The following is a 24602-nucleotide window of genomic DNA, read 5'->3' as shown; positions in this document are numbered from 1 at the left end:
GTTTTCATTCCAACCAAGCAAAAGCAACACCTGATCCAACATGATGTTGCTTTTGCTCGGGTGGGATGAAAACCTGCAGCCACACCGGCCCTTACTGGACCACTTTGGACACCCCTGGTCTAAGGTCCATAATATATGTAGTGATAATATGAATTAATTTAAACATTGTTGAAGTCTGTCCCTTCTGCTCCTGAGTAAAAGTCAGAAAAGTATTTTTCAGAATATGATGCCCAATATTATGTCACAATAATAATGACATCAGTGAAGCTGACCGTTTATTTTTATTCATAAAGAATGCCATTGCTTCATTGTTTGAACCAAGGAGACACTTGTTACTAATTACATTCTCCCTTCATTGAAACTTTCGAGACCAAACTCAGAGGCCCTGTTATGACCTGTCATCAACATGGATACATCCAAATGGATTCAGAATTCTCTATTACATAATACTGCTGTAGAAATAACTCTATTGTAACAACTTGTTACATAATACGATTGCAAAGTACTTACCAGTTATAACATGGATTTAAAAAGGCAACTTTAAAACAAAAATAATGTTGGCTGCATGCATGTTTTTAGAAACCCTTAAAGATATGACCTGTGGAACAATTTTACCATGAGCCTCTTCTGTACTAGTGTAATAGTGGTTAAAGCGCACCCTCATGTGGAGACTTGCTGTACCTCTCATTCTATTATTCCAGGAGTCCTCAAAGTCCCTTGGAGAATTGAAAGTAAAACTTGAACTTAAAACTGAAACTTATAGGAGGCTGTGGAAAAAAACAATAACAGCACTTAGTGTTGTTAAAAGGCAAAAAAGATCCCAATTTCCCCAAATGTATTATTATTCAAGCTTTAATGGAGTTAAATGACAACTTACTACTGTATGTTTCAGTGCCAGTACCATTTATTTGAGTAAGATGCTTCCAGTGTAGGACAAGTCAGTGCTTCAGGTAACTACTTGAAACACTCAGAACAAATATGAACAGCAAAGATATTGCAGAGCTGATCTTACACAGACATGATCATCATCCTGGTGGTCTTTAATGAATAAGGAGCTGGACCTTTCCAGGTACCCCAGTGGAGGCCGGAAGCCCAACCGATGTGTTCTCCATATGGATGCCAATCGCCATGCAGACTGGCAGAGCCACAGCGGCTGTACCACCAACCTCCACCGCCTTCTGAAGAGGCACATTCGTTCTCCAAAATGTCACCAAACTGGCACGGGGAGCAGCCATCATTGTCACGATCCCAAGTGCTAAAGCCATAGCCATTTTGGTCAATACCGGAATAGGCACCACGGATGGCATCACCTTTGGACAGACATGGAAAACATTAAGTAAATCTGGGGTTTATAGCAACAGGTTAACTTGTGCCTCCATACTTTCACAGAGGTGTATTGTAATTTTAATAATATACTGTATGTAAATGGACAAAGCCACTGGAGGACCTCGGTGAAATAATTGTTCAGGAAAACATGCTCCAACATTCTTGTAGGGGTTCAAACCCTAAACTGAATGGGAGCCCTACATATCATGTTGTTTGAATATCTTTTGTTTTTGTCTGTGTGCCACTGTCTCTGCTAAACTGACTGTAAAAAACTGTCCCACTCCGCTGCACAAAAAAATTATTAATTATTTGGGACATTTTTTAAATTAACCCCTGGGTCCCACTTTGGGCAGCCTCGGGTGAAGACTAGTTAAACTTCTGCAATGACAGCTACAACACAGGTACCTGTAGCCAAATATCCAACACTGTAGCCTGCTGTATAGCCTGACTTCCCTAACTACATAACAGCACAGCAGATTGCAACAGCTGTGACCGATTCTGCATTTCGACACCATCTCCTTTACCTCGCAGGATGTCTGGAAGAAAATTTCTATGAAAAATGGCTGAAACTGCAAAGACTTAAGGAAACTTTTATGGGAATCATCTGTCAACAACTTGAGTATGCTTTATTTTACAAGGATTAATAATTGTAAAATAATTTGCGTGGAGAGAGAGAGAGAGAGAGAGAGAGAGAGAGAGAGAGAGAGAGAGAGAAAGGGAGCTGTCGAAAAAAACCAAAAAAAACAAAAACCATTGTACCTGCATTCCCTTTGTATTCTCCAACATGCAGTCTGAAAGCTTCTGTCTCATTTCCCAGTCTGAAGTTTGCATACTCAGCAAAAGCAGTATCACCTTCATGGTCCCACAGGTCAACCCTCACGGTCCAGCTTTTGGTGTTGTTCTTGGTCAGATCAAAAACCTTATTCAGACCAAGCCAGTGGTCATCTGAGGGAATCACCAGAGCACATAGGAAGCTTGAGCAAGTTTTCAATTTTACCAGTTGAATTCCAGTTTTGGCCAGTTTGGGGGGCTTTAGGGTAGTGCTGCAGTCTAGTGTATCGCCTACCAACACTGGGGCAGCTGGTTCTGTTCCCTGTGTTGCTTACTGCAAGTTGAAAAACAGAAGAGGGTATGTGTCCCAGTTGCTGCACTAAATTTCCTGCTGCCGAAGAACAGCCCCATCACTTACAAATTTCTTTATTTTTCCTACTTGCGAACTTCTTAAAATTCGTCACAAGTGTATGCTGCATCGCGCGCACTGCAACAAACGCTGACATCAGCATTATCAGTTAACAATGGAGAGGGAGAAAAAGCGGTTTGAAAACTTTTCAAAACAGGAGCTTGAGGTGATGTTGGAGGAAATTAATTCAAGGAAAAAACTACCACTTGGGAAAATTGATGATATGGGAGTAACTGCTGAAAACAAGACAAGGGGGTGGGCGAAAGTGGCAGAGGCAGTCTCAGCGGTGGGAGGGACACTGAGAGACGGGCAAGGGGAGAAGAAAAAAAAAATACGATCTTAGAGGCTTAACTTTTCACTGAAGAAATTTAGGACAGGTCTGGGTTGTCTTAAACTTGAGAAAAAAAAAACCAAGAAAAAACTTGGGAACTTTGATTTCAAGAATACCATTTTTTAAGTGTTTTTCTAAGACGAAAGATATGAAGAAAGTTGTGCAAATATTGGAGAACCTTTTTTGAGGATATCACTTTTTCTCTATTTCCTTCTTAAGTGTTTGGTAATGTGATTGTAGACATAGATCTCCCCCCCCCCCCCCCCCCCCCCCACACACACACACACACTCAGCAGAGGAGGAACTTCACTTACGTTGCAGGTCTCCAAAACCATCTTTATATGTTTCCCACCTTTCCGTGGTGAAGGAAACTGCTGGGCCACTGCGTCTCTGAAACACCGTCCATCCTCCTCCTGACTGCATCTCGCAGTACACCTTAACAGGAAGTCCAGTAAACTCATGAAGAAGACAAGTCGTCTTAAGACTGAGATGTGCTCTACAAAAATTTTAGAAACGATTACCAGTTGGGACAAAAACTGAGATTCAAACTCTTATTTTTTTTAATAACAAAACTGTCCAGACTACTTTGAAGTCATTTTTTCATTTTTCTGTTTGATAGTTTGCTTCTCTGTCAGCAGGATTACGCAAAAACTGATTAATTTTAAATTGATGAAGGGGTGTAGAATAGACCAAGAAGGCGATCGTTAAATTTGGGGGTCTCAACATTGTTTGTGATTTGCATTTAAAGAAAAAAGATCCTCAATCCAAATATTACAGAAAGCTTTAAAAAAAAAAAAAAAGATCTTTTTGGATAGATCAGTGAACTGGACAATTCGAGAATAAAGAGTGTTTCCAACAGTTTCACACAGTTCTATTTTACGTGTTGTCTTTTTAAATGTGTTTTAAAAGGTTTGTTCTTGTCGAGTCTTGTCAAAGGAGAGCTTCTGCTGCTTTGTGATGGAAAATAACATGGTTACCTTGAAGGGCTCCTTGAGTCCAGGAGGCTGGATGACATAAACTCCGCTGGATGCTTGTGGTGAGAGAGTTTTAATCTCTGTGCAGTCTGTTCCTGATGTTTACAAGAGTCAGACAAAAAGGAAAGGACGACTTAAAGTAGAACTGGAATAAATGGTGCCTTTGTAATTTTGATTAGAATTTGTAGAGTGTAAGCAACATTAGAATGCTCTCTACCTTGAGGAGAGTCTGGAGGTAACTTGGTAAAAGCAATAAAACACACACAAAAAAAAAGGTTTAGCAGTCACAGAGTGTAAATATGCACCTTAAAATTTCATCGCTAATTTTTCAATACCTCAGTCCCCACTGGGCCAGTCAGGAGAAAGGCCACGATCAGCCAACTACTCCAAACAAGACTCTTCATTTTCACCTGATTTTTCAGAATTTAAAAGCAATAATTAAAAAAACAAACAAGCAAACCAAAATGTTCTGCAGGCTGAAACTGAAGCTTGCAGCTCAACATACAAGAGAAGTTTCAGATTTTATTCACTTTCATAAGATTAAAGACTAAAATTATGTAGAAGATATTCTGTCTGTCACTTGCCTGTGTGTTGGACGACCCTTGCACCCTGAAGGACTTCATTCCTCTATCTATAAAACCGCACCTTACTTCACACCACTTTCACAACATAAATGTACAAACAGCTGTGTTTGCACTATCGGTTCCATTTTCCTCTTTGACTTCACTGGAAGGCAAACAACAATCCAAGACTGATGCAAGCAACAGAAAAAAAACAACGCCAACAGAAAACACCCTCCCTGGGATGTTGAAATGGTATCATTTTGTGATTGTGATTTTGAAAATGTTGTCATTTTTTTTTTGGTCACAAATACAAATTTGTCTTCATGCTGGTGCAACAACATTCCATCCATCCATGCACCACAAAGTCTCCCGTCTCTCTCTCTCTGTTGATCTGCTTTTGTCTTGTTTGTGTTCCCTGTCTGTCAATCTGTCCTCACTTCTGTCTCTCCTTATCTATCAATTTGCTTCTTCTCATCCATCTTTGTTTCTGATTCTTGCTCTCTTTCCCAACAACCAGTTTAAGCACCCCCCCCCCCCCCAACACACTAACACACACACACAAACACGCACACACAGCTGAGGTCAGCTGAGGAAGGAAAGTCTTGGGTTGCTCTATCAGAGAGATTTGCTTCTTGGGGTTGAGGTTCTTGAGCTACTCTACTTTTAAAAATGCCATGAGATAACTTGCTGATGCTAAACTAAATAAAATTGACTTGACTTTCTTGTTGCTACCCTGATATACTCATCTTTCTAGTGGGATTTGATACCCAATTCCAGGTGTCTACCATCTACATAATGACCAGATCCAATCCCACTGTCCAGGTTAATAAATATATCATCAATCATAATGTTGAACAAGAAAAATATGATGATGGCACTGCCTTGTGGAAGTCATTTTGTTTTAAGCGTTGTCTTGGTATTATTTTGAAGTTGTTCCAATGACGACCAGCCGGTGGCAGTAATACGAAAACGAGTCTATGTGCCCGGAAAACTGCAGAAGAAGTAATGAAGCCTCATTAAACATTAAATTTGTGACAACTTGATTGTTTTGGGTTTTTTTTTTTATTGTAGACACGTTTTTGGGGAAAAGGCTTGTTAGATGAGTAGTACTGCAGGTAGAATTATCTGAACTATCTCCTCTATCAATTACACGATTTATGTAACCGTGTCAGGTTGCTAGCTAGGTTAGCTAACAGCTGCCAACAGCTAGTGGTTTAACTTTTAACACCACTCGTGTGAGAAGATGGACCTAGGTGATTTCGAAGCCATTTCTAAAGGTTAGTTTGTTGGGAATTTAACAACAGGTACACATGTGTCAAAGACTTAAGAGTTGCCAATAACGATCTTGCCTTTCGGTGTCTCTGCTACGTCAGCTTAGTAAGCTAACCTGAATTTGTTAGCTAATTTCTCATAGTATTTCTCATTTTGCACCGCCAAACAATTTGCACATTGCTTTATGGATAGGGTTCTGTGACTATAGAGACCATACACGAAAGGTAGGCTAGTAACCTTAAAACGATCCAAAACAAGCAAAGGGCATGATCATCTTAGCGAGTTTAAATAAGATATTGAAACCACACCAATGCAAATTGGTCTTATCTGTTCCCCATTTTACATACTCCGACATAATCTGTCCAGGTTAAAAAAAAGTAGTTAAATGAAGATACATTATTAAGATATTCTTAATTTGTCTGTACCGTTTTGGTTTTTTTCAGGAAACCCGTTACCCCTGGCGTCGCTTCGCCTCCTGGTGCCACCTTTTCAGCTCATGACGGCTTCCATGTGGCAGGTCCTTCAGAAACGAGATGTCCTCAACTACTGGAAAGTAGCAGAATTTGTCTCTTTGGTGATGGACATGATCCCAGAGCTGTTAATGTATAAGCACAAAATGCAACTCAACCTGGGGTTAAGAGCAAGGGTGAGTCAGAGAAGAACACCTGACTCTCCAATGTTATTATGAGGGATGCAAAGATTTACAAATACATTGGATACACCGTAACATACATTGCTTCAGACCGCCAGTGGAGATAAAAGGATACAGCTGATATGGGTTTGTCAGGATATGTCTGACTAATGTATAGGCTTAAGACAATGGCATGAATATATCATGCTGCTTTGTTCAAAGTAGTGGTTGACATGCACAACCATATCCCCTCCCCTCCAATCCCCTGTCACTTGTGAGCTGATCCATGGCTATGCGTTGTAAGATGGTGACAAAGACACATCTACTTATGGGAACTGTATCATGAACACGTATCGTGATATGTGTTCTATTTCCTTTTCTCCTCGTCAGTATATCCTTGAGTTGTGCCAAAGTGACCAACCTGTGGACATCATCTGTTCTCTCTTAGATGAGATAAAACCAAAACTTTCTTCCCTGGCTGATGTAAGTGTTTATGGTCTAATTTCTTTAGAATGATATTCCTTTGTACATGCCATTAGCATGAATCAACACTGCTTCAGCAGCTATCAAGTAGAGACAGTGTTCATGTTTTTGTTGCAGATGAAAGAGTTAGAAGAGGAGGAAATAACTGCTCACTTCCAAGAGTTGATTCAGATTCTGCTGAAGGATCCTAAAGAGAGACAAGCCTTTTTCTCGGTGAGGGCTTGACTTGACTTTCAATTTACCTTGCTATAATTGTTGATGGCTGAAGGGTTGCAAAATTTCTACAATATTCAAAGTTGGAAATCTTCCACAGGAAGTTAAAGGAATGAAATGGAAATTTTAGGGTAATTTATTTATCTTGCCATATATAAACAAACATTTTGCATTCTCATAAGTAGATCAATGAACCCTCCTTGATTACTAGTGAATTGAATCTTTCTGTGTGGAGTCTGCATGTTCTCCCTGTGCCTGTGTGGGTTCTCTCTGGTACTCCAGCTTCCTCCCACAGTCCAAAGACATCAAGAGGGGACTAGGCTGATTGATAATCTAAATTGACCATAGGTGTGAATGTGAGTGTGAATGGTTGTTTGTCTATAGTTGTTGGCTCTGTGATGGACTGGCGATCTGTCCAGGGTGAACCCAGCCTCTCCCCTGAAAGCGGCTGGGATAGGCTCCAGCCTTCCCGCAACCCGTAACAGGAAGTGGAAGAAAACGGATGGATGAATTTCTGTTAAGGTGGCACGGTGGTGCAGTTGTTAGCACTGTAGCCTCACAGCAAGAAGGTTCTGGGTTTGAGTCCCGGCTCAGGCACGGGATCTTTCTGTGTGGAGTCTGCATGTTCTCCCTGTGCCTGTGTGGGTTCCCTCTGGTACTCCAGCTTCCTCCCACCATCCAAAGACATCAAGAGGGGACGAGGCTGATTGATACTCTAAATTGACTGTAGGTGTGAATGTGATTGTGAATGGTTGTCTGTCTATGTATGTTGGCCCTGTGATGGACTGGCAACCTGTCCAGGGTGAACCCCGCCTCTCGCCCGTAGCCGCAGGGATAGGCCCCCGCGACCCTTAACAGGAATAAGAAGAAGACAACGGATGGATGGAATTTCTGTTCACTCCCATGAAAAGTTTCCAGCTCTTAGGGGGAAAAAAAAATCAAAAATCCCATGGAACAATTTGGGAACACTCGTTTATGAACAAGTTTTTATTTTTTTTGTTGGTTGCGCACATTCAGCCTTCTAAAATGGAGAGTTTTACCAAACTTGGATCATATTATATGTTGTTTAATTGCAATGGGATAGTTATTTCTGACTGACTTTTAAGTATGTGATGTGATAACAGGCAGTTTTGTCTTATACTCTCTGTATTTGCCAGGAGGTCTTTCTTGCTCACTATGGATCACAGTATGACAGGGATTTGCAGACACTGTTTTGGGAGTTCCTCTCTCGACTGGCTCAGCTGTTGCCAGTTCCTGATCTTGAGCAGGTGAGGGATACCAGCACATTCTTTGATTAAAATGTTTGTCACATCATCATATGAAAACCCACTTAAATACTCTTCAAGCGCTGTAAATTACAGAACTACTACTACACAAATACTGCTGCTCTCCTATGCAACAAGTTACATTGCTGTTAGGCAACTCCATAATAGGTGAACCATAAAGGCATGTGAGCACATTGTAAAGCTTCCGGAGCTCATTCTTTGTTTTAACTGAATTAATTATGAATACCACCTGTAGTCCCATTAGCAATGAATGACAGACCCAGATTTCTGTCAAGATTTCGGTTAGGTGCTACAAAAAAATCTGAGCTACAGGACAAATGAAATCCCCCCCCCCCCGACTCATCAAACTCATAAACAGCGCTCAGTCAGACCTCTGACTTTGTCATTATGTGTGTCATCATATATCCACCACAGACTGTCTGCTGGCTGGGAGCTGAATGTTCCCTGTTGAAGGATTGTGTGCATTCAGTCTCGGAACCGACAGACCTGAGGACTTTGCTGCAGCATCACAAACGCCTTGGCCATTTAGAACAACACGGTTGGTCGTTTTCTGTTAACCTGCTCCTGTACAGAGTGGCGCGGGACGGAGTCCGAAATCCTAGAAACAAGTCAGCATTGTTGAGTGTCTAGTTCTCTTGTCTCAGTGGGATTTTTGAACGAGTTTTTGGTTATATGTCTGAAGTATAAGGTCAGTGGTTCATACTAGTTAGAATATTTTAAGGTTTTCTACAGCTTGAAATACGTCAGTTAATACAGCACCCAAAAGTTTTACACTTTTAAGTGTCTTGAAAAGGTGCTTTCTAACAAGGAGGGAACTGAGACTACAGAGGTTATGGAGGCCAAAGTGGTTGTAACATTGAAGTCATGTCTGTGGTTCCTATTTATAGGATAGTGTCAACTGTAATACTTGTGATTGCATTCACACTTAAAAAAGTCATGGGTTTTATCTTGCTGAACCAATCGCTATATTTTCATAAACTTTTTTTTTCCACAGACTGCATTCTCAGCAATAATATAAAATCCACTGTAAAAATCCCATTCGCTTTTGCCCAAGGGGACCCATGCCAATGCTAACTTCTGGGTTGGCCTCCCAAAATGCGTCATCTGTGTAGCGCTGTATTTTTATCTTGATCTCGAAGGTGACAGTCCATGACTTCTGATTTGTTTCACTTTTATCTTTTTTGTGTAGTTCCACCATCAAATATGGGCGACAGCATCCTTTCATCCCTCACTGCAGTTCCCCTAAAACCCAAAGAACAGCACAAACAATTGGACATCAGTGATGACACACACAGCACATTATCCCTTTTGGATGAGGTAGCTGTTGAAATCATTACAGTGACCGATTACACAGAGATTGAACTGACCGGAAGTACTGATATTGACATGATGAGAGAGAACTGCTTTGAGGAAAGAGTCGGTAGCACAGTGGCTGAAGATTCGCTGATACTTCTCGCCAGAGAGACAACCAGTGAGGGGAAGGTAGGTAAAGCAGGGGAGGAAACAGCTCAAGAGAAGCCTGGAAGTGGATTAATAAACATCCCGTTGGAGGACATGGATGACTCGGTGTCCTTTCAGCATCAGACCTCTGTGGGATCGCACGACTGCCCAGACTGTGAGAAAAAATTTAAGTTTGCTTCTTCGCTAACAGCGCATAGGGTCATCCACACTGGTGAGCGCCCCCACCAGTGCAATAAGTGCGGTCGCTGCTTTTCTTTCAGGCAGTCCCTTGACAGGCACAGAAGCACACACAAAAGTGGGCGGAAGTATGACTGCGTTATCTGCGGTGAGACCTTCAACTCCTTGTCGGCCCGCACTGAGCACAAGCAAACACACAAGGAAGACGGCGTTTACACGTGCCAAAAGTGTAAGAAGAAGTTCAACTGGGAGATGACACTTGCAAGGCACCTGAAAACTCACACAGAGGACCTAAACACAAGCAAATCAACAGAGAGCTTTGAGGAGGGGCAAGAAGACAATGTTGTGGAGACTTGTGGTAACCAGGCACAAGCAGATGACGGTTGTGATCCAGCTAAGGCTCAGAGCAGTAAGTGCCCCGCCTCAGTGCCTGGAGGCTTGGTCCCTGAGCACATCACTGACATAATTTCACTGGTCAAAGTCCGTACAAGTACGCGTAAACGCAAACCAACCATGAAGATCCAAGTGATAAACTTGCAGAAGCGCATGACCAGTAAGAGAAGAAAGGGGATAACCAGAGCAAATCCTCCAGAACTGAAGCCTCTCCCTTTCAACTGGTAAACCCCTCTGCCTTCATCACTATCATACAAGTGATTTACTTGGTTTGTGTTGTTGTTATTTTAAAACATGGGTCGCATGTCATGGTGACATCTCTCGATGTACATCTGTTTTGCCAAGGGTTGCTGGGATTTCATGACATTTGAATTTTAATGGGGAAGTTTTAAAAGTGCTTGCATTTCGAGCAAAGTTCTTGAATCTAGTTTAAGTAGTAGCCACTTTACATCCACAGAAAATCTCTGTTATTTGTTATTATTTGTGACATAGATTTGTTCCAAAATGGTTAAAAATCCCTCCAAAATAAATCCAGGCACCATCACCTTGGTGAAGATCTTAGAAAATTACTGCTGTGTATCTGTTTGGGATGAAAACCTTGGACATATTGAGTTTTTTTTTCTCTTTGTAGACCTCAGCCATCAGGTACCGGAATAAAACTTGTACATGTACCTTGAAAATGGTTTTAAAAAATTGACTCAAGAAAAGGGATGGGAAGCCTGGCTACAAATATTTGAAATAAACATTTTATTTTAGCTTTAGTTGTCACTATTACCAAAATACACGCTGTGCTAATTTGCACTCACATTTTACTGCATATATTTGCAGTATTCTATCTAGATGTTACAGACTTTCATGCAAGGGTGTACTGTAGTGCATTTCTTTGCAGGTTGACTGATAATATTACAAATGTCAAAGTCTTACCAGGTTGATAATTCCCTTCTCTCTTACAGTGCAGAGCACTCCTATGGGACAACTATAGTCTCATCAAAAGAAGGTGACGAAAGTGAGTGTTCTTTCATTTTTAAAAAAAAATCTTAATCTTTCTCATCAAAATTACACGTAAATTAAAAATGAAATCATTTTAATTCTAGTTCACAAGAAAATAAACTCCAATTGTCCTTAGCAAAACTGAACAGGTTGAGTGCGATTGATTATTGTTACCATGCCCAAACAGAACTTGATTTCACATTAAATGACTTAAACGTAATTACAAATCAGGATTCAAATACCTTTTTAAGAGTGCATCACATCTGGTGCATTGCATCTTGATAATAATTTCTTTAATTGTCAGTGTCAAAGTAGTAAAAGTTGACCTTGATTGAGTAGTTTCCGAGGAGGACATCCACATCCCTTTTAAGTACAGTGTTTTATTGACTGGGTGATTGTTATTTTGAAGCCGGTCAGACACAGGGTTCCTCTAAATCCTTTAGTGGCACTCAAGTCCGAAACTATAAACATCTAATAATAGTGTGTTCATTTCTTACTGTAGTCTATAATGAGCTATGTTTCTCCATAAGGTTCTGCAGCAGATGGCTTACCAGCCATTTTTTCCTGTCCTAAGTGCGGGTTTTGCCACCCAGAAGAAGCACAAGTCCAGCAGCACATTGAGACGGCTCACTCTTTGGAAGCTAAGGACAACCAACTGGACCCTCAGTCCCTCATAGATGAAGAGGGACGATTTAGTTGTTTTGACTGCGAGAAGAGCTTCAAGTTTCAGTCTTTACTAACAGCTCATCAACGCATCCACACCGGTGAGCAGCCCTTCCTCTGTCCTCAGTGTGGACGACGTTTCTCCTTCAAACAGTCCCTTGAGAGACATAAGCAGACGCACAAGTCTGGACGCAAGTATGAGTGCCCGATCTGCGGGGAGTTCTTCAAGTCCCTATTGGCTCAAACGGAGCATAAGAACACCCACATGAAGAACGGGGAGTACCTGTGTTCACAGTGTGGCCGCACGTTTGCCTGGAAGTCAGCACTGGTGAGGCATCTGAAAACACACAGCGAGGATGCTGTCGAGGTGGAGCGTCCATACAAATGCCCTCGCTGTGACCTGTGCTTCAGCAGCGTTGGCTACCTCAAAAAGCATCTCCAAACTCACCAGGAAGAGAGATTGCACACGTGCAACTGCGGCAAGAGCTTCGCCTACCGGGCCGCTCTCACAGCACACCAACGCACCCATCAGAAAGAGCGGCCACACATCTGCACTCAGTGTGGCAAGGGCTTCCTCTACAAGGGGGGTCTGCTTAGCCACATGAAGATCCACTCGGAGGAAATGCCCTTCATGTGCTCCCACTGTGGCAAGTGCTTCAAGAGGGAGCCCAACATGAAGAGGCATGAGCGCTGCCACACTCGTGAAAACGTCTTCAGCTGCTCACAGTGTGACAAGAGCTTTGTTTACAAGGCCACTTTGATTAGACATGAGCTGACGCATTCAGGTGAGAGGCCATATCTGTGCTCTGACTGTGGGAAGGGTTTCTTCTCCCACGCTGAGCTCCTAAAACATGAGCGCTTCCACACAGGCCACAAGCCCTTTCAGTGCCCCCACTGTGGCAAGAAATTCACACAGTCCTGCTACCTGACAATTCACCTGCGCTACCACACAGGGGCCCGCCCATACTCCTGTGCACAGTGCGACAAGAGCTTCCTCAGTGCCAATCGCCTTAAACGACACCAGCAAACGCACACAGGGGTAAAACCGTACCTCTGTGGGGAATGTGGGAAAGGTTTCAGGCAGTCATACCACCTCAAAATGCATCAACGAACACATATCATGAAGTTGATGTAGACAATGGGACCTCACTGATCTGAACATTTAATACCTTTTGAAGTTGAAATTATAGAATTAATAAGAAGAAATAGGTGAAAAGCCTCTGCTTGTTCTTCTAAGACCAGATCCATTAATGTGCCCATTTTTAATGTGCTGAATCTGTGTGGTCATGGCTGCAATTAAAACCTCACGGATAAGGATGAAATGTGATTGTTTTCAGTTACAGGACCCCTGTGGTGTTGTTTTGTATAATCTTATACATGGAAAGTTGCTAATTAAAAAGTCAGACAATCTCAATTAGTTGAAGGCTTTAAGACGGTAAATTTTAGGAAATATTTAATCAATTTTGTTTGTATAACTCAATTGCTTGACTCAAGACAAAAACCCTTAAACCTCAAGATTTCTTAATTGTGTCTGACAAGGTTCCTTTAGCTTACCAAGATGTTACTTGAGTGATTCTGTTGTCTTTTCTACAAATGAGACACTGTATGTACTTTGAAAGACTTCAGTGCAGTGCACTGATCCCATGTCTGACAGGAGACATCAATCTAGTACACAGGATTAATAATGCAGGAATTAAAGAACCTATTCGCCCGGAAGAATGCAAGGAATTAGACAAAACTACTTTTTGGCAGGGCTGTTCGAGTGTATATTACAATGGATTGAACAGAATGTTTTACATAAATCAAGTCTTTATTGAGATGTGTGTACAAGTATGACAACAGAACATTTAATACTGGTTTAGACTGATGGCTTTCAATGTTTGGTACGTCAATAACTTTCTTTTAACAAACAGTGGTTTTATCTGAAACTGGCAAAAAAAACAAAACTGCAGGTTCTGTGGCACAGAGGTTTGTCTCAAGTCAGCAGTAGCACAGACAGGAGCCACATGGGGAGACAGTCATTGTTCAGTATCAGCTTACAAGTATTTAGTGTTGCATATTTACAGAAAAGCCAGGAGGATTTTTGTGATTCAACTGACAATTACAAAAAGTACAAATGGGCATGATGTGTTGTAGAGTGACATTTTGACATTGAGTAAGAAACATGAATACGAGACGTCTAAGCTACTGCTGAATCTAACGTTTAAAGAGCACATCATTGAGGAATCTACAGAACCCTGGATTGGATTTAGAGAAAAAAAAAAAGGGCCTACGGCGTTTTTATTTGAGATCACAAAATATAACTTATTTTAAAAAGTTACCAAATTGAGGGAGCAAGTTATGTCTAATTGGCTCAAAATTTGTAGATTTTTTTTCTCCCCGTCTACCAATTCTTCTTCCCCTCTATGGCCACTCCAGGGCTCCATAGCAATCTTAACAGATATAGGTGCTGCAACAGAGCTAGGCTGTCCAAACAGTGACCTACACAGTGATGTGGAGGGTGATGGGGCAGTGGTCGCTGCCCATCACTTTGTTGCGAATCTTGCTGTCGCACAGACCCGGCAGCAGAGCGGCTGACAGCAGAAAGTAATCAAGCCGCCAGCCTACATTCTTTGCACGGGCGTTCATCATGTACGTCCAGAAGGTGTAGGCGTTGGTCTGCTCAGGATAGAGCTCACGGAAGCTGTCAGTGAATCCAGCCGCCAGCAGCTGGGTGAAGCCCTCGCGTTCCTCTGGGGTGAACCCGGCATTTTTCTTGTTCCCTTTTGGGTTCTTCAGGTCAATCTCCTGGTGGGCAACATTGAGATCGCCGCACAACACAAGGGGCTTCTGTTTATCCAGCTCGCTTAGGTATGCTCGGAAATCTACGTCCCAGGTTTTGCGGTAATCTAAGCGCACAAGGCCTCTGCTAGCATTTGGTACATAGGCGGTCACCATGAAGAAGGTGGAGAATTCAGCAGTGATGACACGACCCTCCTTGTCATGTTCCTCTTTACCTGGGGGAAACAGGAAGTGTGGTTCAGGGATGCAAATAAACAATCATGACTCAGATACAGATCTTGTATAACTACACCCAAAACCTTAATCAACTTTCATCAATTGAACATATATTGACCCTCCCATGAAGTGTCAAAATGGCCAATGTACTACAAAACTAAAGATGAGAATTATTCTGTCAAGTACTGGTAGCATGATGCAACAGCACTAACCAATGCCATAGGTGACTTTGAGGGGTTCAGTCTTGCAGAGCATGGCCACTCCACTGTAACCCTCCTTCTCATCAGACACTGCCCAGTACTTGTGTGGGTACTCTGGCATTGCGGTGATCTCAGCTGGCAGGTCTTTCTCAGCACACTTGGTCTCCTGCAGGCACAAAATATCTGGAGCCTCCTCACGAATCCACTGAGAAGAAGAGTATCAATGAGTACAATCAGTCTCAGCACAGCAGAACATTGTGTTGATTTTGTTGTCAAGTTCCCAGCAAAACTCACATCCAGGCCCTTCTTTTTCACCCAAGCCCTCAGGCCATCAACATTCCACGAGGTGATCTTCATGTTGGCATCACGTCCATCTTTACTGGTCATTTTATCAGGGGGATCATCATACAGTATCGGGGCCTCTGGTTCCTTAACCTTCTTTGCTTTCTTAGCAGAAGCTAAGGGTCAAGATGAAAGCAACACATTCAGTATTGGAACATTTTAAAGCAAAGAGGGAACATCATAAATTTGATAAGTGTTCCTATTATAGTACCAGAGCCAGTGTCATTCTCCCCATCTGCAGCTGCCTCCTCTGCCTTCTTGCCCCTCTTCATGCTTGAACTGGCTCTGATGGCACACACACTCCGCAGACGCACAACACACGCACACAGCAGCACACACGCCGCTGGAAAAACAAGTGAAGTTGAAGCTGTTGTTCAGGTATGGCATCATCTTGCTTACATACATATCACTAGATAAATAAGTATCTTTGTTTTCTAAAACACTGGATACCTGAAATGTAAAATCATAACTTTACTTTAAAACTTTCTTTATTTGTGAAAGAGTCTAAAGGTAAGGTTATAGCTCTGATTAAAAAACTAAAATAATAATGTTGTAATTTTCTCACTTACACGCAGGGTGATGCCTAAACATTCACAATAAGCCACTGTTGACCAAATCAGTTTCTTAGTTGATAATTGGCTGACTATGTTAATAACTGTCATGTCAAATTAGTATGAGAATCAACAGATTGCAAGTCTAGAAATACTTATATGTTTAATTGCATTCACACTGAATTCACGTTACATGAAAAGTTGGTCATTTTCAGTGTTTATCATTACTATTTTCAAATGTGAAAAATTACTACACTTGGTGTTTCACTATTACATTACCATGTTATTGAGCTTAATTAAAAGCGCATTTATTGAATAAGCAGCGATATTACTCTTTAAGTCTAATCACAGAAAACTCAATTTTGGTGGGCCAATGTCGAAGATTAATGCACGCCGAGTTACGACTTATTGTCACGTAGACAAACTCACTAACTACGAGATACCAGTGAATACTACAAACTGCTGCTGTGCAAAAAATAATTTAGAAAAAAAACAAACATTGATGATATCCTTAAACCACCAACATAAACTTTTGCAGCTTATGTGCAGCTTCTAAAGGCTAACCAAGCTAACGCTAGCATTTTTGTGACAAAGAACACAGAGCCAGTAGCACACGGCCTGCACTGAGAATGAATGGAATATTCGCTGTCGGCTTATTTAGCCTCCTATGCGGTTTAACGGATTCGCCAGCGATTGTAAATGCGGCTAATTGAAGCTTTCTTCGAACCAGTTCGACACTTTTAAGAAGAGGATATGCAAATATTCTTACTTGCACTTTCTTAACAGGATGCGAAGACCAACAAACACGCGCTGCTTCGCCCACCGTCACTCCCCCAAACTACAGATACGCTCGCGAGAGCTTTCATTCTTTCCATTAATGTGAGGACACTCATCGTATTCATCACCTACGACTAAACTTATATTTGAATTTAAAACTTTGTCTTGATACTCAAACTGTCAGACGTTATGAGGATGGTACAAAATGTCCACAATATTGTAATATTTTCAAAAAGGCGGTGTCAAATCAAAATGTATTATCATACACATTCACGTGCATGCAAACAGACGTAGGACCCCACAAATATAGTAGGTTTCCAGATGTTCAGTTCGCGCAAATTAGGTTAAACACACACATCACATTCAGTGGCAAATATTCTCAGCCACGCGCTGGTTGTACTTAGTGACGCCCATCTTGTGCCTGATTAAAAATTCAATAGCGTATTATTCAAGGACTAGTCTTGAGCCTCCTAACGTTAGCCTTTAGAACACATTACTTAGGTATGCTTGAATGAAAAATATCGTGGATTTCAATAAAATTTTAGTTTTTGGCGAAATCGACGGCTTCCAATATTTGGGTCCTGTCAGCTTCTCATGGAGGAGCTGACTTGATGGAAGTTAGCAGAAGCAAGACAACAATAAGATTCTAAGCGTAACTACGAAGAATCTGGATTTGTTTGAGCTCCGACAAGAAAATAAAATTAACCAGCTAGGTAGTCCTTTTTAATTTTTTTTTATTTAACGCTCAAAAGTGTTAGGAAAAGGTCTGCTTTCACTGCTAGCATAGCAGCTACCCATGATTCTCAGTATTGGCTTTGCTAAATATGGGTTGTATATTTTAGAAAGTATCAAGAAAGTTATGGGGAAGCGTATTTTAAAATATATTTTAACGGTAGTCTAACTTATCTTCGTTATTTCCTGATGTGCTAAAATTATAAGCCGAACTGACCGAAATAAAGGTCCTTCGATAACATACGCTTTGTAAGCGGTTGCCCTCTTCTGGAATGGATGGAAAGCCCATTTCTGCTAGATTCAAAATGTATATCTTCAAACTCAAAAAGATGTAACTCAAAAGTTGTTAAATCATGAGATAATCGAACGAGTCAGTAAATCAATAAGATGACATTCATATATTTTTACGTGGAAGATCAATATTTTGATTTAGTAAGTTCTGATTTATTGTTAAAATTTATAGTTTTTACAGATTCAATAGGTAATTTTACTCTTTGGCATTAATCCTTCATATTTTTCCTTACAGAAATGCATAAAATAGTGTATTTTTGGAAGATAGTTTGCTTAATACCGCAAACAGATTTACTGTGGCACTTTGCCAATGGAGTTTACTCTTGCTTTCTCTTTACTAACTTGTCTTTTTTTTTTCTTTTTTTTTTTTAGCCGCTATGACTGTAGTAATTGGGTTTGAAGGCAGCGCCAACAAGATTGGTATTGGAATTATCAGGGATGGTGAAGTGCTTTCCAATCCTAGACGGACCTACATTACCCCTCCTGGTCAAGGCATGGCAATCTCCTAGAACACTCATGTTGTCACTCCTACACTTGGTAATAATCTTGCCACTGATGTTGACAGCATAATAATTGACCCATCAGGTTTCATGCCAAGTGATACAGCCAGACACCACCGAGCTGTTATACTGACCGTTCTGAAGGAGGCCCTGGAACAAGCAGGGCTGAAGCCTTCAGACATTGATTGTGTGGCCTACACCAAAGGTAACAGAAGCAAACACATCCAAACACATAGAAGAACAAGAACAGCAAAAAAGAGGATTACACTGCATTTTTATCTGAATGGTAATCCCAGATTAGGCTCAAGACTGTTTATATTTCATGTTAAATAGAGGTTGTACTGATTTTGATTAGTATTATTTTGTTCCCAGCATTTACTTTATGACCATATATAGGTCCAGGGGTTAAAAGGAAAGAGTGAAAAAGTTCTCATATTTAAAAATTTATTTTTAACATCGGTGAAGTTTTATTGACTTAGGTCTTCAATCTCTCCTGGTTCAGGTCCAGGAATGGGTGCCCCCTTGGTGACAGTAGCCCTAGTGGCTCGAACAGTCGCTCAGCTGTGGGGTAAGCCGCTCCTTGGAGTGAACCATTGCATCGGTCATATTGAGATGGGCCGACTTATCACCAAAGCCAACAACCCCACTGTGCTGTATGTTAGTGGAGGGAACACACAGGTTAGTTTCTGTGTATAGGCCTTATCCTTGGAGGAACAATACCGACATGAATGGGATATTCTTGTTTAGAACAGAACAGTCTCTCACAAATGTTTTCCATGTTGTAATGTGGAGGTCATCGCATACTCTGAGCGGAGGTACAGAATATTTGGGGAGACAATCGACATCGCTGTTGGAAACTGTCTGGACAGGTTTGCCCGAGTCATTAAGGTGTGTACTCATCGTAGCCATTATAGAACATGTTCACCTTTTTACTGCTGTTTATTCATACTTTGGCTCAACCCATCTCTCCTTTCAGATTTCCAATGACCCCAGTCCAGGCTACAACATTGAACAGATGGCTAAGAAGTGAGTGATGACACTAAATGCGCACTGGCTACACGCGTGGGGAAAGATGGGGTGTGTGTTTTAACTGACTTTGCCTCCTGTTCGTGCTCTCAGGGGGAGTCAGTACGTAGAGCTGCCGTATACAGTGAAAGGAATGGATGTGTCATTTTCAGGGATTTTATCCTACATCGAGGCGAGTGGTGTTCTAAATGTGACCATATGTTTTTGAGTTCAATGAGGAAAACTGATATTAGTTTTTGACTCCAGGTCTAGTTCTTGTCCTCATGATCCTAACAGTTCTTTCCTCTTCATAGGAAGCTGCTAATAAGATGTTGAGCTCTGGTCAGTGTACAGCGGAGGATTTGTGCTTCTCCCTGCAGGTAAAAATCAGCATTATAGTGGGTTTTTACAGTGCTACTGTGCATAATGGTCAATTACTGTTGCAGAAATTCACACATTTTTGCATTTTTTTTCCCCCAAACAAACCCATACTGGAGTCATGTCTTGAAAGTCACATCGAGCTGAAGTATTAGATTACTTTTCCAAATAAAAGCCTAAACCTGTACTCAGACTCTAGACAGCAAAGTATTTACTTAAACTAGTGCAGTGCCCTTGTTTGACCAGTGGGGTACAGCTTTGGGGTGTGTGATGTCACGTGTATCAAAGCCCTTTTGATCACTGGCTTTATTCTCAAAATACAGTAAATTGAGTTGAACACAGGACACAAAAGCCTTCCAATCACCACGTGATATTATCACCGCTACATAGCCTGCCTCTTATCAGGGAAAAACATGGCTGAAGGTCGAATGTTGCATTTGTGAAAATTCACATGAACGGCTTCTCATTTCAGAAAAATAAGTGGAGAACTGAGATAATTTTGTAACACATCATGAATATGGCAGACAAAAGTCCATGTTTGGTTAATGGTATATTTTTTAATCCATATTCTTTTTTGAACACATATGTAAATATAGTATTAATGGTTACAGCTGTCCATGTAGAGTGTCAAGCCAAGTAATATCTCAGTATTTTCAGCAGTGCTTCATCTTACTAGTGTACCATATGACTTCCTAGCTAATGAGCAAAGCAAATTTAGGAAAACAACTTCCCAACTTGGAAACTGTGACATTTTAGAATAAAAATTAAAACCGATCATCCAAATGACTTGGTGCTGCATATCCTTGAGGCACCAGCAACAAGTTTCACATCAGCTATCTGAAGAGTTGTGGAGATAATAGAGGGAAGGATGCATCGTTAGACCTGTTAACAATAAGGTACAAAAATGACACCTTCAGCAAGTCACCAAAACTAGAAAGTCATGGTGGGACACTCCACGCGGACGGTATGAAGCTTTGACTTTGGGTGCAGTTCTGAAAGTAGAAGTTTCAACCTACACAGAACAATGTCGTCAAACAACATTGTCTTCCCTTCCTGCAGGAGACGGTGTTCTCCATGTTGGTGGAAATCACAGAGAGGGCCATGGCTCACTGTGGCTCCCAGGAGGTTCTCATTGTCGGGGGTGTCGGCTGTAAGTACTGAAATGTCCCTGCAGTAATAAAAATACCAGCAGTAAATGTGGGGTGGGGACTGGTTCCTCCTTGGAACCACCATTCAGGGAGTTTATGTCTCACCCATAAGGTATAATGTTCACTTTAAAAATGTGTGTTTATACCTTCTATTTTTAGACGAGAATGGTTAGAAAGGTGAATCTGAACATAAAACTAGAGGCATGTCGGGGTATTTAGCAGTTCTGTTGAGGTGAGGGGAGGTGAAAGATGACAAAACTTAGATTTATAAAATGGAGCAGGCTACCGTATGCGATTCACTTCCTATATCCACTAGGTGGCACCATAGAACGCTTACTCACTTTCTGTGATGAAGTTCACTTGATCCCCTGCATCAAGTGAAGACAGTCATCAACAGTCCAGCGTTCGTGCGCCCTGGTAAATCTGAGGCGTTTCTGGATGTTTGCAGGCCTCAATTACGGCTTCATAGCAGCGATTCTTCCTTTTAAGGCTTGTTCCACCAGTCGTCTGCTTACCGCCATTGCAGAGACTTTCTCAATCCAGACTTTCTTAAGGAGCGTTCAAATCTGCCTGAAGATCAGCAGTGGTCTAACCTTCTGTCTTTAGTATTTAAAGTTTTGAGGTGTCTGACATCAGCTTCAGTAAACTTTTGTTTCCTGCCGCTTCTTTGGGGCATTTTGTAAGTACCCGTCTCTTCAATTGACTACAAAGCACACTTGACCACACTGTGAGAACTCTGTGTCTTCCCCTATTTGTATCGGAGACCATCCAGCATCATGAAGTGATTTAATCCCGACTGTTCAATTTTCAGTGAGCACTCAGCATTTTACCATTTCGAGCAGGAACAAGGAATTTCAAACTGACAATTTAAGCAGGCTCGCTGCGCTTCTCTGAGAAGTCAGAAATTAATCAAGCACAACATTCAACCTCTAAAACGCTCTAATTTGACATCTTATTCAAGATATAATCATGTCTATTTTGTCTTCTTTTCTATAAATTATTATAATTGTATTTTAGCATTAAAATATAATTTTGGTAAAGATCTTTTACATACTAAATACCAAAACATAAAAAATATGATTTTGGTTCATTTAGGGCGGCTGTGGCATTGTGTGTGTGTGTGTGATTCACTGGCAGGTAACTTGCGTCTTCAGGAGATGATGGGGGTGATGTGTAAGGAGAGAGGAGCCAAAGTGTTTGCCACAGATGAGAGGTAGGCCAGTCTAACCACACACAGCACTTAACATTGTCATTTAGGTTAAAGTGAGTTTACTGTTGTTTCACACCCACCACCAGCAGTCCGGAGGATTGTTGGTATTCAGAAACTGTGAATTTTTGTAATCATTTAAGAAACGGGGGTGTGACACCCACCCCACCCTCTAATATCAAATGTCCCCGATGATGGACGAACATGGGGAAAAGGGTCTTAACTATCAATCCCTCCATCCATCCATCCATCCATCTTCTATACCGCTCATCGGTTAAGGGTTGCAGGGGGCTGGAGCCTATCCCAGCTGACATTAGGTGAGTGGCGGGGTTCACCCTGGATGGGTCACCAGTCCGTCACTGGGCCATCAGAAGCAATTCAGGGTTCAGTATTTTGCTCAAGGATACTTAAGGCTCTAAACTATAACATTTAATTTACTTACTTATTAATTTCTTTCACTCACAGGTGTTATTTAAATGGATGGATGGACAAATAAAATTAACTTGACTTGACTAAGTAGATACTCATGGATTGTGATGTTGCCTTTAGCCTGCAAAAACCTGTCCGGCTCTTTAACTTCTAAATGTCTACAATGGCCACCAGCTCATCACTCACCTCCCTGCCAGTTCATGAAAGCCGAGATGAGCTGCAGTTGCTGCTCATTTTAAGTATTCGCATCACTCTGAGCGACGCTGCTGACATGACATGTTGACACTTGATACATTGAAAACAAGCACAGATTAATCTCCAGTGTTAGGATATTGTCAAAGTGGTACGATGGCCAAGTGCGGTATCCAATTAAAATGTGTCACAGCACACTGTGTTCAAGGGAGCAAAAACATGAAAAATAACCTAATTTTTATTGATATGTTGACTTTTTGATAATTGAATGCAAGAATTACCATTCCTACTAAAATCCTGAGTCTTAGCACAGTTTCAGTCAAACTGATAAGTGATGATCTTATCTTTTTATCAATGGGGTATTGTTCAAACCCTACCAAAACCATAAGAAAAAAGGCATTCAGTTGAAGTGACTTTTGTTAAGCAAAATCTTTCAGTTTATCCTTGGGTCCAGTTGGATGTTTGTGCCAAATTAGAGCACACTGAGCCTTAAAAACATGAAGTTCCCGATGATGGATTATCTGACAGTGAAGAGTTTAACTGGAATGACTTGCAAAACACATCCACGGCAACTAATCTCCAAGAATTACAAAAGGGTCCATATCAGTCTCCAGGGGGAATATCTGAATATCTTTTCTTTCCTGAACCGGGGTTGCAGTCTGTCAGGAATATAGTTTCAGGTTCAGTTCCGATAACACACAGTTCACATTTTATGCTGCAGATTCTGTATCGACAACGGAGCGATGATTGCTCAAGCCGGCTGGGAAATGTTTCGGTCAGGCCTGGTGACTGAGCTGGAAGACTCATGGATAACACAAAGGTTCAGAGTTTTGACTTTTCTAATGTGGCGAAAGACTGCCATCTTAAAACCTGCCTGCTTTATGATCTTGGTAGGAGCAGTCAACAGAGTTAGATTGAACACAACTTTTTTTGTAGGTTCAGAACAGATGAAGTGGAGGTGACGTGGAGGGACTGATGGCACGAGTGGCGCCTCTTGACCTCGACAGTGACACTCCAACTTTTTTTGCATTCGACTGTTTAAATGAGGCCACCTCTCCAGCCTCACGATGGACATCTAGTGAAAGCAGCATGAGGCAACCTCATGTTTTGTTACCGGGCAGTGTGGATGAAAACCACTGCTGCAATAATGTGCCAATCACACACACAGGGGAAATACGCACACTCTTGTTGTGAGTAGTGGTGGTTGAAGTAACATTGCAAGCTGAACCTTTGATGATGAGATCAGCCTCCCTCAGATAGCTCTCAGGAGCATGTTTGCCAAGCCCTGCACTGCATGTTCTCTGCCAGTAACTGGAAACAAAGTTGGAGCGAAGGAGAAAGATTTAGTGTCACATTCAGATTGGGACACTGCCATGTTGAACCTTGATGGCAGTACAGTCATTTAGTGCTGCCATTTTTCCTCCTCTAAAAATACCTGCCCTCCTCCCTGTGTGCACATTAAGGAGCTGAGATGAGTTGTTCACTAGTAAGCTTACTTGTCTTTTCTGATTAAATAAAATCTCATTAAAATGATTTGTAACATTATGTACAACCAGTTACATTTATCCAAGTAAAGACCATTAAAAAAAAAGCATATTTGATAACTCGACAGAGGTATATTTGCATGTCCCACCCACTACCATTCACGGCGCTAAGCTCACTAAGTCAGCTGATGTCTGTGCATCACAGCTCACACACAGGAGAGGATACTTATCTTCCAGTCTGCCTGGCTCTGAAGAAGATGAACAAGAAGTGTATTTCCCAAAAAGTTGGTCCCTTTTACGTTGTGTTAAACATTGATTATTGCACTGTCAGGGACACTGATGAGAATGATTTTTTACAACCCATTGTCTCTACTTTGACTGCATATTAGTTAACACGATGAACCCATGTTGAAATAAAAGCCTGAA

At 41.4% G+C, this 24602-nt stretch overlaps 4 protein-coding genes across 6 annotated transcripts; 2 read left to right on the top strand and 2 right to left on the bottom strand.

The window, feature by feature from the left end:
* Positions 1-886: 886 nt before the first annotated feature.
* On the bottom strand, positions 887-6245 carry LOC147262265 (angiopoietin-related protein 5-like). Of its 2 annotated transcripts, none has more exons than XM_086200991.1 (7): positions 6072-6245; positions 4147-4221; positions 4029-4050; positions 3815-3906; positions 3152-3272; positions 2086-2271; positions 887-1310 (listed from the first exon to the last, which is right to left on the bottom strand). In XM_086200991.1, exons 2-7 carry the CDS (start codon positions 4213-4215, stop codon positions 1009-1011), a joined length of 792 nt encoding a protein of 263 aa, XP_086057117.1. In that variant the 5' UTR covers positions 4216-4221; positions 6072-6245; the 3' UTR covers positions 887-1008. The 2 variants fall into 2 exon arrangements, with proteins under 2 accessions (XP_086057117.1, XP_086057116.1); XM_086200990.1 differs by lacking the exon at positions 6072-6245 and adding an exon at positions 4396-4545.
* LOC147262264 (uncharacterized) lies at positions 5314-13959 on the top strand. 2 transcript variants are annotated; one of them, XM_086200986.1, is made up of 9 exons: positions 5314-5376; positions 6090-6292; positions 6668-6760; positions 6878-6973; positions 8131-8241; positions 8674-8797; positions 9449-10514; positions 11244-11296; positions 11811-13959. In XM_086200986.1, the coding sequence occupies exons 1-9, from the start codon at positions 5352-5354 to the stop codon at positions 13076-13078; spliced, it is 3039 nt and encodes a 1012-aa protein (XP_086057112.1). In that variant the 5' UTR covers positions 5314-5351; the 3' UTR covers positions 13079-13959. The 2 variants fall into 2 exon arrangements, with proteins under 2 accessions (XP_086057112.1, XP_086057111.1); XM_086200985.1 differs by lacking the exon at positions 5314-5376 and adding an exon at positions 5392-5651 and having other exon boundaries at positions 11811-13957.
* Positions 13732-17011, bottom strand: apex1 (APEX nuclease (multifunctional DNA repair enzyme) 1). Its single transcript, XM_086200988.1, has 5 exons — positions 16803-17011; positions 15694-15825; positions 15435-15598; positions 15153-15345; positions 13732-14939 (listed from the first exon to the last, which is right to left on the bottom strand). The coding sequence occupies exons 2-5, from the start codon at positions 15752-15754 to the stop codon at positions 14425-14427; spliced, it is 933 nt and encodes a 310-aa protein (XP_086057114.1). The 5' UTR covers positions 15755-15825; positions 16803-17011; the 3' UTR covers positions 13732-14424.
* Positions 17012-17265: 254 nt separating this feature from the next.
* osgep (O-sialoglycoprotein endopeptidase) lies at positions 17266-24601 on the top strand. Its single transcript, XM_086200987.1, has 12 exons — positions 17266-17523; positions 18206-18325; positions 18419-18538; positions 18836-19011; positions 19126-19221; positions 19310-19359; positions 19453-19531; positions 19653-19718; positions 20776-20866; positions 22002-22077; positions 23414-23512; positions 23629-24601. Exons 2-12 carry the CDS (start codon positions 18211-18213, stop codon positions 23666-23668), a joined length of 1008 nt encoding a protein of 335 aa, XP_086057113.1. The 5' UTR covers positions 17266-17523; positions 18206-18210; the 3' UTR covers positions 23669-24601.
* The last annotated feature ends 1 nt before the right edge of the window (position 24602 follows it).

Source organism: Aulostomus chinensis, chromosome 4 (genome assembly GCF_037954235.1).
Source record: "Aulostomus chinensis isolate RoL2024-O1b breed Wild chromosome 4, RoL_Achi_v1.0, whole genome shotgun sequence".
Taxonomy (NCBI): domain Eukaryota; kingdom Metazoa; phylum Chordata; class Actinopteri; order Syngnathiformes; family Aulostomidae; genus Aulostomus; species Aulostomus chinensis.
The sequence above is the reverse complement of the archived record's forward strand: the minus strand, read 5'-3'. Positions and strand labels throughout refer to the sequence as shown.